Source organism: Sus scrofa, chromosome 4 (genome assembly GCF_000003025.6).
Source record: "Sus scrofa isolate TJ Tabasco breed Duroc chromosome 4, Sscrofa11.1, whole genome shotgun sequence".
NCBI classification, from domain to species: domain Eukaryota; kingdom Metazoa; phylum Chordata; class Mammalia; order Artiodactyla; family Suidae; genus Sus; species Sus scrofa.
This window is the reverse complement of record NC_010446.5, coordinates 90144324-90159630: the sequence shown is the minus strand read 5'-3', so window position 1 is coordinate 90159630 and position 15307 is coordinate 90144324. Positions and strand designations below refer to the sequence as shown.

General features: G+C 39.6%; 1 protein-coding gene across 2 annotated transcripts in view; it reads right to left on the bottom strand.

Annotated features, from left to right (window-relative positions):
* COPA (coatomer protein complex subunit alpha) overlaps nucleotides 1-15307 on the bottom strand; it is a 49115-nt gene that overhangs the window by 32113 nt on the left and 1695 nt on the right. For both annotated transcript variants that reach the window (XM_001928707.6, XM_001928697.6), the window contains exons 2-6: nucleotides 13409-13522; nucleotides 13147-13220; nucleotides 7838-7918; nucleotides 6327-6403; nucleotides 5256-5365 (exon numbers count right to left, since the gene is read on the bottom strand). In XM_001928707.6, coding sequence (XP_001928742.1) covers nucleotides 5256-5365; nucleotides 6327-6403; nucleotides 7838-7918; nucleotides 13147-13220; nucleotides 13409-13522 — 456 coding nt within the window. The remainder of the gene's footprint in view (nucleotides 1-5255; nucleotides 5366-6326; nucleotides 6404-7837; nucleotides 7919-13146; nucleotides 13221-13408; nucleotides 13523-15307) is intronic.

Here is a 15307-nt window from a genome sequence, read left to right as displayed (position 1 = left end):
ATACCTGTCTTTAAAATGTGACTATTTGTGCTACAGTCAGAACTAAAATTATGATAATGGTACTACCTTACAGGTGAAAAGCACTTTGTACTTTATAAAGATGATCCAGATAACAACCCTTTGAAATAGGCAAGGAGGTATGATACCAGTTGATAGATGAGAAAATAGAATTGAAACTAAAATCCTATCTTTTTAGAGGGGAAGAGGGAGATGAAACTACCTGGCACTTGAAAAATAAAAAAAACAGGGAGTTCCTATCGTGGCTCAGTGGAAACAAATCTCACTCGTATCCATGAAGACAGAGGTTCAATCCCTAGCCTTGCTCAGTGGGTTAAGGATCTGGTGTTGCCGTGAGCAGTTGTGTAGGTTGCACACGTGGCTCGGATCTGGCATTGCTACGGCTGTGGCGTAGGCCGGCAGCTATAGTTCCAATTGGACCCCTAGCCTGGGAACCTCCATATGCCGCAGGTGTGGCCCTGAAAAGACAAAAAAAAAAAAAAGAAAAGATAAGAAAATCAAATACCTGTAATGGGGGGGGATAAAAGTTATCACTGAAAATAAAATCTAAATAGTTTTAAGGCTAAATTTTGGCACCTGTAAGAAAATACAATCAAGTTCAATGAGGAGTTCTCTTGTGGTACAGTGGGTTAAGGATCAGGCATTGTTACTGCAGCAACTTGGGTTGCCAGAGTGGCACAGATTTGATCCCTGGCCCAGGAACTTACATAAGCCAGGGGCGTAGCCAAAAAAACAAAAAATTAAGTTAATGATTGCATTTCTCTTCACTGTTTTAAAATCACAATGTGGAGTTTCCATATGGCTTAGCAGGTTAAGGATCCAGCACTGTCACTGCAGTGGCTTGGGTCCTTGCTGTGGCCTGGATTCAGTTCCCGGCTTGGGAACTTTCACATGCCTCGGGTGGCCAAAAAAAAAAAAAATCACAATGTATCACTTCTATTATAATGGCACCTAAACATCAGCATTAGAGAAGCAAGTGCTTAAAAGGACACAACAGTTTTAATTATCTTGTACCCTGTCCGTGATGAACATTTAGCCAATAGAGAGAAATGAAGCCAATGCTTTAAAAATAAATGTACTCTCCTAAGGCTTCATAAATACATTATCACAGGGATGTCTCCTTTCACTTATTTCACCTGTCCCTTTAATGGGATCTGTCAACTTTTTCTAATGCGTCTGGTGTATGAAACAGATTCAAAGGAAGATACAAAGACAGACAGCTGTGAGGAACTTCACCTCCAATAAGCTTCAACAAACACATTAAAAGGAAAGCCGTATGACAGAATGGAAGGCTTCGCTGCACTTGCTTGTAATGATCCAGGAAAAGGAGAAGAGCAAAAACAGACAGATGAATAGTGACAGGCAGTGAAAAGATACTTAGAGAAGAAATATTTGAGTCTTCGACAAGCTACTCACTAGAACTGAACGACAGATGGAAAATTTCTACAGTAGCTACTCAAATTCAGAGGGAGGGGAGGACACTCAGAATAGACCAGTTCAATGCACACTTCCAAAGGGAACCAGGGGAAATAGTAAAAAGAGAGGGATGAGGACAGGATCTGGCAGCAAATTAATACTTTTTTAGTACACATTTCAAAGATGAAGTCTGAATTACATGGGCTTGACATGCAAAAGTATAGGCACATTAAAATAAATTTACTGTGAGTTTACTTGGAAGCTCAAGCTAAAAAAGTAACCTATCTTCTATAACTGGGTTGCAAATAAATTCCCTTTTAAACAATTTTTTTTTTGCCAGATTAATACAAAAGATTCAGGTTAAGCTAAGTCCTGTGGGCTTAATTCTGATGGGAGAAGTACCAAGAAGAGAGGTTTTCCTTTAAAGATTTGTTTTCTTGTTGCTTATCTGTTTCAGAGAATGTCACCTTTCAAAGAGAGACACTCAAAAAATTAGAATTTTTCACCAGTCCTCTAAATTTGAATGGTTTTGTTCTTTAACTCAGAACTTTCTCCCTCTTGGAAATGTTAGCTCTGGTTCCTGACAGAGCTGAATGCTCCTTTCTCTTCCTATGTTCAGACTTACTTGAATCCAGGCAAAATAACTCTGCTAAAAAGAGTATGCTGATTTCTAGAAAAGGAAAGAATGCGTAAGTCTAACCCAAAAGCTCCTTTAACTTGGTTAAATACCAAAGCATCTCCTTCCACTCTGGTTAAGAGGTTACCGGAAAAAAAAAGTTGCGAGTATAGAAAGATACTTAAAAATTGTAAAGAGCATTAACATTAGTATAGCATAAAATTTTCAGCACAAAAGTGGGTGTAAAATTTTCCACATCACATATATTAAGTATAGCAGTTACAATGTTATCATATAGTAATCCATGCACTTTACACATTCAAGAGCAAGCATACACCCAAACTGGGATCAAACTCTCTCTGTCTCTTTTCTGATTTAGGGCCTTTGATTTTGATGCAAAAATGTTTTCCTACAAAAGGGAAGAAAAGGATTTCTTGCCCTGGCCATGCGATGATTACCAATGAGAATCCATCCACCCAACCACCCCAAACTGCTTTAGCTAGGCCCCAGGGAACTTGCTGTGCCAGCATCAGGTGGCATAAATAGTACAATTAGGAGTGGAGCAGGAGCTCCTGTGGTGGCTCAGTGGTTAATGAATCCGACTAGGAACCATGAGGTTGCGGATCCCTGGCCTTGATCAATGGGTTAAGGATCTGGCATTGCCATGAGCTGTGGTGTAGGTCACAGATGAAGCTCGGACCTGGTGTTGCTGTGCCTATGCCATAGGCCGGCAGCTGTAGCTCTGATTCGACCCCTAGCCTAGGAACTTCCATATGCCGCAGGTGCGGCCCTAGAAAAGACAAAAAGACAAAAAAAAAAAAAAAAAAAAAAAAAAAAGTGGAGCAGAATTAACACAACATTGTAAATCAACTATACTTCAATTAAGGAGTTCCCATAATGGCTCAGCGATTAACGAATCCAACTAGGAACCCTGAGGATGCGGGTTCGATCCCTGACCTCGCTCAGTGGGTTAAGGATCCGGTGTTGCCATGAGCTGTGCTGCAGGTTGCAGACGTGGCTCAGATCTCACGTTGCTGTGGCTCTGGCATAGGCTGGCAGCTACAGCTCCAATTAGACCCCTAGCCTGGGAACCTCCATATGCCAGGCACAGCCCTAGAAAAGACAAAAAAAAAACCAAAAACAAAACTACACTTCAATTAAAATAACAGTAATAATGATAATAATAATAAAAAGAGTAGAGCAGTATAAAGCCCCTCTCAACCCAATGCTCTAGCAAAAGAATTAGGCTCCACTGGCCAAAGCATCAGTTTATGCATGTAACAAATTAACTTATCTATGATCTGGAATGGCATTACTTGTAGACCATTTTTAGAAGAACAGAGAAAACAGCCACTCAAAGTATTTGGGTAGCACTTACTTCTCTCACAGATCCCGGGTTGGGAAACGTATTCTAAGTAATTGTCCCTAATCCGGTGGAACAGCATGAACTAGGATCCAACCCCATAAGGCTCCTATATCCTGAGACAGAGAGGGTGCTTTGAATGCATGCACAGTGAAAAACCATGGAAAGCCATGGCTAGGTTATTGGGAGAGTGACTAATAAGCTCCCTGGTACTAGCAGTGAGGAGAGGGCACAGGCTCAGATTGTCTGTGCCTAACTCCTCCTGCTGGCATGGCTGGTCACATCTGGGTGTACTTCAAAAAGCCCAGCCAGTCTGACGAAAAACTGCAATGGCAAAAGCCCTGGCAGAAGAGAGTACAATTACCCTATCTCCAATAAAATCTTGTTTACACCACTCCCTTCTGATCCTGAACCCTTGAAAACTGCAAAGACAGAATGATATAGAAGTTCTACTTTCCAACTGTCCTCATCTTCCCCTTGGCTTGTTGCTATACTATATGAATCTTAAACAACTGTTATTACAACATTCCAAACGCTGCACCCAGGAATCCAAATTTTCCACTTGCTATTCATTAATGGCTTATAAGCTCAGCGAATATCATATGCTCCAGCCCACTACATCACAAGGAAGCTGAGAAAAGTTACCAACTCAGCCCTACAATGCGGAAGGGTGATTTCCTTTACTACCACAAAGAACCAGGCCGTGACCTATAAGAGTCCTTTCTTTTACAGGATGAAAACAGTGTTCTGTGGTCTAGCACCTGAACTTTCAGAGAACCCAATCATTAAGAATTTCTAAAGCAACTAACAACTAGAAACAACCAGCAAATGACAGGTAAATTTAACTGGGCAAAGAACTACAGCATTTAGAGTTTCATTTCCTTATTTTATTTTCTCAACAAAGCACTTCCATTTTTCTACCATGTCAATTTCATAGGTACAGCCACTTCTCTGCATTTAAATTCTCAGTTCTCCTTTATATAGCACTAAAATTTGCACCTTTATCCCAAAATCAAGACACTGTATACAAACTGTGAAAGGAGAGATTATCCCAACTATCCAAAATTTACAAGTTATTTTTCATCCTAGAAATCTGCCTATTACAAAAGGTATTCTGGACATAAAAATCCCTCCCCCAATTCTCATGCTCCTTACACTAGAAGATACATAATGAAGGGATTATCCTATTTCTACATGAGGCCACAGGATCCCAAACTATTTCCTTGCAGTAATCTATTCCCAAAATTGTTTCTGTCAAACATATCTTTGTCTTTTTTTTTTTTTGAAGGCCACACCTGTGGCATATGGAAGCTCCTGGGCCAGGGGTCAAATTGGAACTACAGCGGCCAGCCTACACTACAGCCACAGCAATGCCAGATCCGAGCCCCATCTGCAACCTACAGCTTACGGCAACACCAGATACTTAACCCACTGAGCAAGGCCAGGGATGGAACTCACATCCTCATGGATACTAGTTGGGTTCATTACTGCCGAGCCACAATGGGAGCTCCCGAAGATGTATTTTTTAAATTTTAGTAGAAAGCTTGATTCTTAATCAAATACTCCCAATAGTGTACATATTTTACTAAAAACTAATTTAACTAAAATGTGAAACTTTCTTCAAATTAAGCCACTTTTCTAGAGTAACCACCTTTTCTTTGAATACCTCTGACATGAAGAACCATCAAAGCAGATTTAATACCCTCAGAAACAAAGACACTATTATGTGAGAAGAGAATATTCTAAATTTTCCTGTTCTAAGCCAACAACCCTCACTATTTCAAACAATTGCAGTTTTGCGCCAGACTTGACTGGGTTGTCCCCTGAACTCGGGCAGCTCACCAGAAATATCCCAAACGCGCACAGTCTGGTCCAGGCTAGCTGACACAACCAGGTCTTCTGAGGGGTGAAACTGAGCACACATTACATAATGGTTGTGCCCCGTTAACACACTGCAAGAAGAAAAAAGAAAGACAATACCAAGTCAGAGGCAGGAAATCAACAGAATCCTACATGCTAAATAACATGTTCCATACTGAACAGATGCAGACCCAATTGTACTTTTTTAGAGACAAAGGCAAGTCATCCTAGCAATTCTGAATAATAAGCAAGGTCAGCTATTTCAAGAACGGTTCTCTCCTTGCCTCTAGTGTTTCAGTATTCAAAAATTATTTTCAGGACATCTGAGATGGCACAGCTTTCCTCTCAAAGACATACTATCAATATAAATGAAATCTTAGCCATTCGTATGGGAAACTGTTAGATTTTGGTGGAGCATCCCTCTTAAAGGATATCATTTTAAATGGTCTTCACATACTTAAGGAAAGCTCTATACCCACACACAAAGCAGGATAGAGGTCTAGACCTTGACTTAGGTTTCACGGGAACAGGACTAAAAACCAGCTAAAAATTTTGTTCTAAAAGCTTAGCTAGGAGTTTCCATCATGGCATAGTGGAAACAAATCTGACTAGTATCCATGAGGATGTGGGTTCGATCCCTGGCTTTGCTCCAGCATTGCTGTGAGCCGTGGTGTAGGTTGCAGACACAGCTCAGATCTGGAGTTGCTATGGCTGTGGCGTAGGATGGCAGATTTGATTTGACCCCTAGCCGAGGAACTTCCAAATGCCGTGGGAGTGGCCCTAAAAACAGCAAATAATAATAATAATGATAATAGCTTAGCTATATGACCTCTCTTCCCTGGTAGAAATGACCAGAGAAATGAGATCCATACATTATCAAACAAGACTGCTTCTATAATTATTGATATATATACAAGATTGTTTTATAAACACAACTAATAATTAATGAGCAGACACAGTCCATCAGGGAACGGAGATGATTATACTGAAGAAAGGCTGTTATGAAAAAAGTAGGAAATGAGGACTCTTCTTGAGCTCTGTTTCCTGCTTTACCAGACACAGGTTCTAGACTGCCAGTTCCACACTCGGATGGTCTGATCATCTGAGGCACTCAAGATCCAAGGATATTCCTGAAAAATATTCCAGACAAAGGGTTCGAACATTAAACAAATGTGTTTTTCCAGGCACCTGTACGTAACCACTTCTCTATTTAGAAGAAATATTCCATTGCCTAACATCTCAGCTAAATTTGTAAAAAGATTCCGACTTATCAGACTAGTTGTCTTTTCCTCCTTACCTTTCTACCAGCTTTTCCCAACTTCAGCACTTTTACCTATAAAGTTTAAGAGTGGATGCCAGACATAATAGCTTCACAGAGGCAAAGAGTGTAACATGTATTTACATTTACTTTATATGTATGTGCATATGTGATTTATAAATAGTTAATTTTGTAAATTAAGACCCTATGAAAGGATCTCCTCTCTTTAATTTGAAGACTAGAATATTATTTTAAAGTCTGACTTCTCCCTATCAGACCAACCAGTCTCAAAAAATTCCCAAGTTTCAGTAACCAAAGCAAAAAATAACATGTAAAAACAACTTAGTCTTTTTAGAGTCTTCAAGCTTTTTAAGAAAAAGAAGTATTTCTTAGTCACAGTTTTATCCCCAGTGTTTCGCAAAGAACCTAATAACACAAATACTTATTAAGCTGATAAAAGAAAAGAAAATAAGCTTTTCAAACTTTCTAGCTGGATGGCAACTTGTCTTTAGTAAGTCCTTCAGGGCAAATAATCTCGTATTGAGTGGTTATCACTCTCAAATGTTTCAGCCATAATTTTCACATTCAACACCTCCTATTTAAAATTGTTTTAATTTTTAAAAAGGCAATAAAGTATTATTAGCCAGGAATTTAACATTTAGTTCACGATATTCTTTCTAACTCAGGATATTCACAATATTCTTTCTAACTTAGCTTACTTAGAGTCAAGGAATAGGACAAGTTAACTCTAATAGAATATAATTATAGAATGATCCAGCCAGGTTGGGACTAGATTAAGAGGTTGGGAATCTTTAATCTGTAACTCAGTATCTGCCTACTATGATAACTGATAGATCAAAAAAGGCAGTAAGCTTGGCTAAGGGCACAGCTTCTGCCAGACCCTAAAATTCTAGGATAAAAGCACATGATTATTATTGCTTCCAAACATTCAAAATGGCAGGCATCTTACCTTGATCTCCCCCTATACACACCTACTTAATAACAGCCCACATGTGATTAGCCTGCAAACTTTTGTTTGCTAGTTCAGCAAACCTAAAGTCAAATCTCTATTTTTCCCTACAGAGAATCAATGCCTTCCTGAATCTAATTAAATAAAGTTCAAATATAACCCTGAATGCTTCCTCTTGCAGAAGAAAACAAAGCAGAAAGGTCAACACCCTACAGATCCTAGAAGAACCAACAGTAGAATTCTGTTGTCAGAGCATAGGTTCTTGAAGAGCAAGCAGGAGATTCCTACAGGAAAACTTGAAAATATTCTAAAACTAAAGCCATAATAGCTACTTACATGATGAAAAAATGTAGTGCGAATGTAGTCTAAATGTCCAAGCAATGTGAAGAGACAGCGCCGAAGCTTATAGTTCCAAACCTGCAGAGACAGAAATCCAGCTGTCCTTAGGAATAAGATATAAGGTCTTGAGCATCTATAAAGCCCAGGGTTCTCAATAAACAAGTCTGGATTTATATTTTGGCATTTTATTTATTTACTTACTTGTAAATATTTCTTTCTTTGTTTATTTTTAGGGCTGCTCCTGCAGCATACAAAGTTTTCAGGCTAGGGGTCTAATCAGAGCTACAATTGCCGGCCTATATCACAGCACAGCAACGCCAGATCTGAGCCATGTCTTCAACCTACACTGCAGTTCACCACAACACTGGATCCTTAACCCACTGAGCAAGCCAGGGATTGAACCCGCATTCTTACGCGTTAGTTTCCACTGAGCTACAATGGCAACTCCTTGGCATTTTAAAAGAGGTAGGAATCTTGACAGAGAATCCCGTTTAAGTCAGCTAAACAACATGGGGAGGGGAGAAAAGGCAAAGCCAGGGAAAAAGCTAAAGGTAAAATTATGGAAAGGTTCCCCCCGCCCCTGCCCCGGGAAGAAACCATCTTATTTAATAACACGAGACAAAATGCTTATCTAAGGCTTAACTTGAAACTCTTCTTTCTACTGCATAATTTTGTTCTTAGCTTTAATACAGAGTTTTTACTTAGCGTGTACCTATCACCTTAGCTCGGGATAAAAAAAAGTAGGACAGAGGAATTCCCATCATGGTGCAGTGGTTAACGAATCCAACTAGGAACCACGAGGTTGCGGGTTCGATCCCTGCCCTTGCTCAGTGGGTTAAGGATCCAGCATTGCCGTGAGCTGTGGTGTAGGTTGCAGACGTAGCTTGGATCCCGCGTTGCTGTGGCTCTGGCGTAGGCCGGCGGCTATAGCTCCGATTGGACCCCTAGCCTGGGAACCTCCATATGCCGAGGGAGCGGCTCAAGAAAAGGCAAAAAGACCAGAAAAAAAAAAAAAAAAAAAAAAAGGACAGAAACCATGACTTCAAAGAAAATAATAATATAATATACAGCACCATTTTTTGTTAGACTCCAACTTTGTGGCAAATGATAGCCATATGCATGACTGTATTCATCTATCATGCAAAAATACTTTAACCCCTGGAAAATATGACATTGCTCAGTTAAGCTTAGCTAAACAGAAAAATATCATATTCAGATAAGAAGTTAAGCCAACTATCAAAGTATCAGGTATAGATGGACACAATTAAGGACGATGCTGAAACCGGGACCATAAAGGTAAGACAGCTCACATTTCCCACCAGAAAAACTCCTGGAAGTAGAGAAGTAAGAAGTCAGATGCCTTTTTTTCTTTAACATTTAATCCTTGTTTATAATCTATCGACCAGCTTGATACTATTCTTTATTTTCACTTAAAAAGTGTTAAATTTTCTCTCATAAATCACAGAAAGTAATTCCATTTCCTATAACACATTTGAATAATCCAAAAGTCTGACTGTCCAAACAAGAATGTAAGTTCCCTATAGGTGGGGTCCTTGTCCATCATACTCAACACTATACCCCTAGTACCTAATACAGCAGCTATCATTTAATAGGTGCTCAAAAGATATGTGCAGAAATGAGAAAAGGTATATAAGACAGAAAGTGAAAACATTCTAATACCTTCACCTTCATCTGTTGAGTCATCTATAAATAAATACACATATACACAGTGGAGTCTGAGTTTCACACAAAAATTAGATCATAACATAAATAAAAACTTTTTATCCTCTTTCAGTGTTCTAAACTTTCATATTTCTTGTTTCAAATTGTCTTGACTCCTTTATAGTCCTCTATCAAACTCCAGAACTGTGAATTCTGAAAGATCTACAGAGTTTTAGACCCTGGCCATCTGTGAATTCCTATCTAACTCTTTGTAAATCAGGATTATACTAATGCTACATTTATACCTGGGTAGAGTCAATAATTTGATAGTCCATAAATATGACTTTTTGAGATAATCTCACTTCCATCAGAGAAATATAAATTTAAACCACAGCATGACAGCACTACACATCCATTAACTAGCTAATTCCTTCACTTAATAACAACTTTGAGATATAATTTAAATCCCATATAATTCACCCATTTAGTGTATAGAATTGAGCGGTTTTTAACACATTCGTAGTTGTTCAACCATCAGCACAATTTTATTTATTTATTTTTTTTGCATTTTAGGGCCACATCGGCAGCATATGAAGTTTCCCAGACTAGGGGTCAAATCGGAGCCACAGCCACAGCAACAACAGATCTGAGCAAGGCCAGGGATCGAATTCACAACCTCATGGTTCCTAGTCAGATTTTTTCTACTGTGCCACAATGGTAACTCCAGCACAATAAGTTTTAGAACACTTCATTACCCCTAAAAGAAAACTATACCCTGGCCAGCAAACACATGAGAAAATGCTCAATATCATGGATTATAAGAGAAATGCAAATCAAAACTACCATGAGATACCACCTCACACCAGTCAGAATGGCCATCATTAATAAATCCACAAATAACAAGTGCTGGAGGGGCTGTGCAGAAAAGGGAACCCTCCTGCACTGTTGGTGGGAATGTAAACTGGTACAGCCACTATGGAGAACAGTTTGGAGATACCTTAGAAATCTATACATAGAACTTCCACATGACCCCGCAATCCCACTCTTGGGCATCTATCCGGACAAAACTCTACTTAAAAGAGACACATGCACCCGCATGTTCATTGCAGCACTATTCACAATAGCCAGGACATGGAAACAACCCAAATGTCCATCGACAGATGATTGGATTCGGAAGATGTGGTATATATACACAATGGAATACTACTCAGCCATAAAAAAGAATGACATAATGCCATTTGCAGCAACATGGATGGAACCAGACAATCTCATACTGAGTGAAATAAGCCAGAAAGACAAAGACAAATACCATATGATATCACTTATAACTGGAATCTAAGATCCAGTACAAATGAACATCTCCTCAGAAAAGAAAATCATGGACTTGGAGAAAAGACTTGTGGCTGCCTGATGGGAGGGGGAGGGAGTGGGAGGGATTGGGAGCTTGGGCTTATCAGACACAACTTAGAATAGATTTACAAGGAGATCCTGCTGAGTAGCACTGAGAACTTTGTCTAGATACTCATGTTGCAACAGAACAAAGGGTGGGGAAAAAAATGTAATTGTAATGTATACATGTAAGGATAACTTGATCCCTTTGCGGTACAGTGGGAAAATATAAAAATATAAAAAAAAAAGAAAAAAGAAAAAAGAAAACTATACCCATTAGTAGTTATCCTTCCTTTCCTCCAACACCCTGCACCCCAGACAACCATTAATCAACTTCATGTCTCTACTGATTTGTTCTACTGATCTAGACATTCCATATAAACAAAAGATAATTTTCAAAAATATTAATAATTTTGGGGAAAAAACTTTTTTCTTAAATGTCACTCAGCCTTTCTTTTCTTTTTCTTCTTCTTCTTCTTTTTTTTTTTTCTTTTTTAGGGCCACACTCATGGCACATGGAAGTTCCGAAGCTAGGGGTCTAATTGGAGCTGCAGCTGCCAGCCTACGCCACAGCCACAGCAATAATGCCAGATCCAACCCATGTCTACAACCTATACCACAGCTCACGGCTATGCCAGATCCTTAACCTACTGAGTGAGACCAGGGATAGAACCATAATTCTCATGGACACTAGTCAGATTCGTTTCCACTGCACTCAACAGGAACTCCCAAGTTAACTTTAATACTCAAGGGTTATCACTTTACTAGAAATATTACAAGGAAGTGATAGACTTAGGAGCTTCTGAGGCCTATCAGGTGCTTTGAGCTGCCACTAACTGCCTCTAGAATCAGTGCCTAAAAACTAGGAAACAGTAAAGAACTGTCCTTCCTGTAATTCTAATGCCTCTTTTCTCTACATGGAGCTATTACTTTTCATGTCTGTTATCTAAGTTCTTCTGTATAATTTCTAATATATAACTTCCTGTGGTCGTAACTTTCTGAAAAAGATTTTATTTTCTTCACAAATTTTTCCGGTTTGGTTGAATACATCCACCTCCTTTTTTTTTGGCCATGACTGCAGCATGTGGAAATTCTGGGGTAAGGGATCAAACCTGTGCTATAGCTGCAATCTGAGAGCCATGGCTGTAACAATGGCAGATGCTCAATCCACTGAGCAAGAAGGGAACTCCCAAGCAGAGAATATTTTCTGGGGGTGGGGGCTGCACCTGCAGTATGCAGAAACTTCAGAGCCAAGGACTGAACCCATGCCACAGTAGTAACCTGGGCCACAGGAGTGACAATGCTGGATACTTGACCTGCTGAGCCATCAGGGACTCCTCCTTCTCTCCATTTTATATGCTACTGCCTAAGCTCACACTCTGTTCATTTCCCACATGGACTTACACAAAAGTCTCCTAAGTAGTATCTGCCTCTAGTCTTGCCCAATTCATCCAATCTTTTCTCTATATTGCCACTCAGGTAAGCTTTAATGTGAATCTGATATTACTACTCTATTTAAACTTCATTAATGGCTCCTTGTTATCTGCATGATAACATTCAAACTTCTGAGCACTACAAAGTCTCCATAATCTAGAATTTCTCATCTTCTGCTTCTTCTCTCATCTTTCCTCCAGATTTTATCCACACAAAACTAATCATAGTTTCTCAAATGTATCTAGCTATGTCATACCATTTTGTCTCTGTACCTAGATTGTCCTTCCCTATTTCACTTTGATTATCTATTGTTTCACTCACTAAACTGTATATGCCATTATTTGGGCATAGATTTAACTCCTCCATTAGAATAAAAGCTTCTTGGAGTTCTTAATGCGGCTCAATAGGATCAGCAGCATTTCTGCAATGCTGGGATGCAGGTTCAACCCCCCACCTGGCCCAGTGGGCTAAAGATCTTGCATTGCAGCAGCTGCAGCATAGGTTGAAATTGCAGGCTCAGATCTGATCCCTGGTCCAGGAACTCTAAATTGCAGCAGGGAAGGCAAAATGGGGAGGGGAAAAAAAGAAGAAGAGCTCCTTGAGAACAGAGACCATATCTTATTTATTTTTGAATTCCAAAAATATAGAACACTGTCTGATACACAGTAAGCATTCAATAAATGTTTGCTGGATAAGAGCTCCAGATAATGTGAAAAGCCTGAGTTCTGTATACATGAGATGTCTGTTTTTTTATCCCTTCCATAATTCCCAAATTTCACATTGTTTGTCCTTTACTTCCACTCAGGACCAACCCTCTATACCTTAATCTTATAGTCATCTCCTCCAGAGACAAACAGTGGCTGCTGCTTATGGAAGTCAATGCCTCGTACCGGACCTGGGGAAGAAGGCAGGCAATACAAGTTAAAGAGAGCTATGCTTTCTAGTCCCTAAGGTAACTCTTACTCAGAATTTTCCAGTTCTATCCCTCCCACATTCTTTAATCCTAAAGAAACCTTAAACTACTCTAGAAGACAATAAACACAAATTTTTTTTTAGCTTTTTTTCTAGAAACTGTTATCTTACCATCATGTTCATCAAACTTGTCAATGAGGGTACACATCCGATAATCCCATAACTGGATAACCCCATTGTGTAAACTTGTCAGGATCCAGGGTCTTTTGGGGTGAAAACTGAGCCCTGGGGAAAAAAGAAAACAATGATTCAAGGCACTAAGTAAGCCCCACGATGTCACTTCCTGCCGACTCTGATAAGAAAATGGGACAGCTAGGTTAATCCTGGGTTCACATATTTATTCTTTTTTTTTTTTTTTTTTTTTTTTTTGTCTTTTTAGGGCCGCACCTACAGCATATGGAGAGTCCCAGGCTAGGAGTCAAGTGAGAGCTATAGCTGCTGGCCATAGCCACAGCAACATGGGATCCAAGCCATGTCTGCAACCTACACCAGAGCTCCTGGCAAGGCCAGATCTTTAACCCACTGAGTGAGGCCAGGGATGAACCTGCATCCTCATGGATATTAGTCAGGTTCATTACCACTGAGCCACAACAGGAACTCCCATATATTCATTTACTGGATGCCATGCCTCCTGTATTTGTGGGATTATGCGCTGGGTTTTTTGTTGTTGTTGTTCTATTTTGTTAAATACTGTTGGGCTTTGGTTTGAGAAGCAATTATTTGTAATTAGTTGATCCTTTTGAGGCCTGCTTTTTAAGTTTTATTAGGACTTCAGCCTAGGTCTAATTTGGCACTGCTATTAAAACAATAACCAGTGTTCTCTTGTGGCACAGTGAGTTAAGGATCTGTGTTGTCACTGCAGGGGTTTGGGTTGCTACTGTGGCGGGCGTTCTACCCCTGGCCGGGGAACTTCCCTAGCCAAAACAAAACCCATTTGAGATCTCTGTATAACGCCCTATAGTATCAGGAGGTCTTTCCATTCTGACCAGTGGGAACACAAACTCTTTCAGCTCTATATGAGCACCAGGGATTGTTATGCCTTCTCCTCTCCAGTGGTTCTTTCCCAGGCTTTGGGTCATTTCCTCATACGCAAGTGCACATTAGTACTCAATGGCCTAACAGGATCCCCTGCAGAATTCCAGAGTTCTCTATGCAGCTTTCTCTTCTGTTGTGCAGCCCAACAAATTTTAGCTGTCTTGGTTTCCCTGAACTCTAACCTGTGTCTCCTCAGTGATACCACAGGGCTCTTCCCCCTTCCCTGTACTGTAGCCTGAAAACTCTCTCCAGGTAGTAAGCTAAAACAATCATGGGGTGCATCTTGTTTATTTCCTTTCTCTCAAGACTTACTCTCTTGCACTGTCTGTTGTCCAATGTCTGAAAAACCTTTGTTTCCCACATTTTGTTCAGTTGTGAAGGCATTTACGGTTGGAAGGTAAACTCAGTCTCTATTACTCATCATAAATGGAAATGGATGTCCACAGAAGTAACAACTGCTAACAGTTTGGCGTGTATCCTTTTAGGTTCTCAATGCAATCTATATCATTTTATGATAATGGAGATATTATAATAGTCTGCAAATTTCTTTTCTCACTTAACTACATATAATGGATCGCATTACATTTAAGTATATATAAATATACCCTTGTTCTTTTTAATAATTGCAAAGTACAATTATTTTTAAATTATTCTACCAATAGGAATTTAAGTTTTTTTTCCCCCTAACTTTTATCTACCAGAAAATAGGACCTAATGAAGATGTTTCCACACATAATCTAGCCTATATGCATTATTACTGACTTAGGCTAAAGACCAGAAACGAGATTGTTCAGAAATAGGGTATGTGCACTTCACATTTTGATAAACACTATTTGATTGCAAAAAGACTGCATCCATGAGAATGCAAGTTCAATCTCTGGCTTTACTCAGTTGGTTAAGGATCTGACACTGCTGTGAGCTGTGGTGTAGGTCACAGATGTGGCTTGGATCCCGCATTGCTGTGGCTGTGGTGTA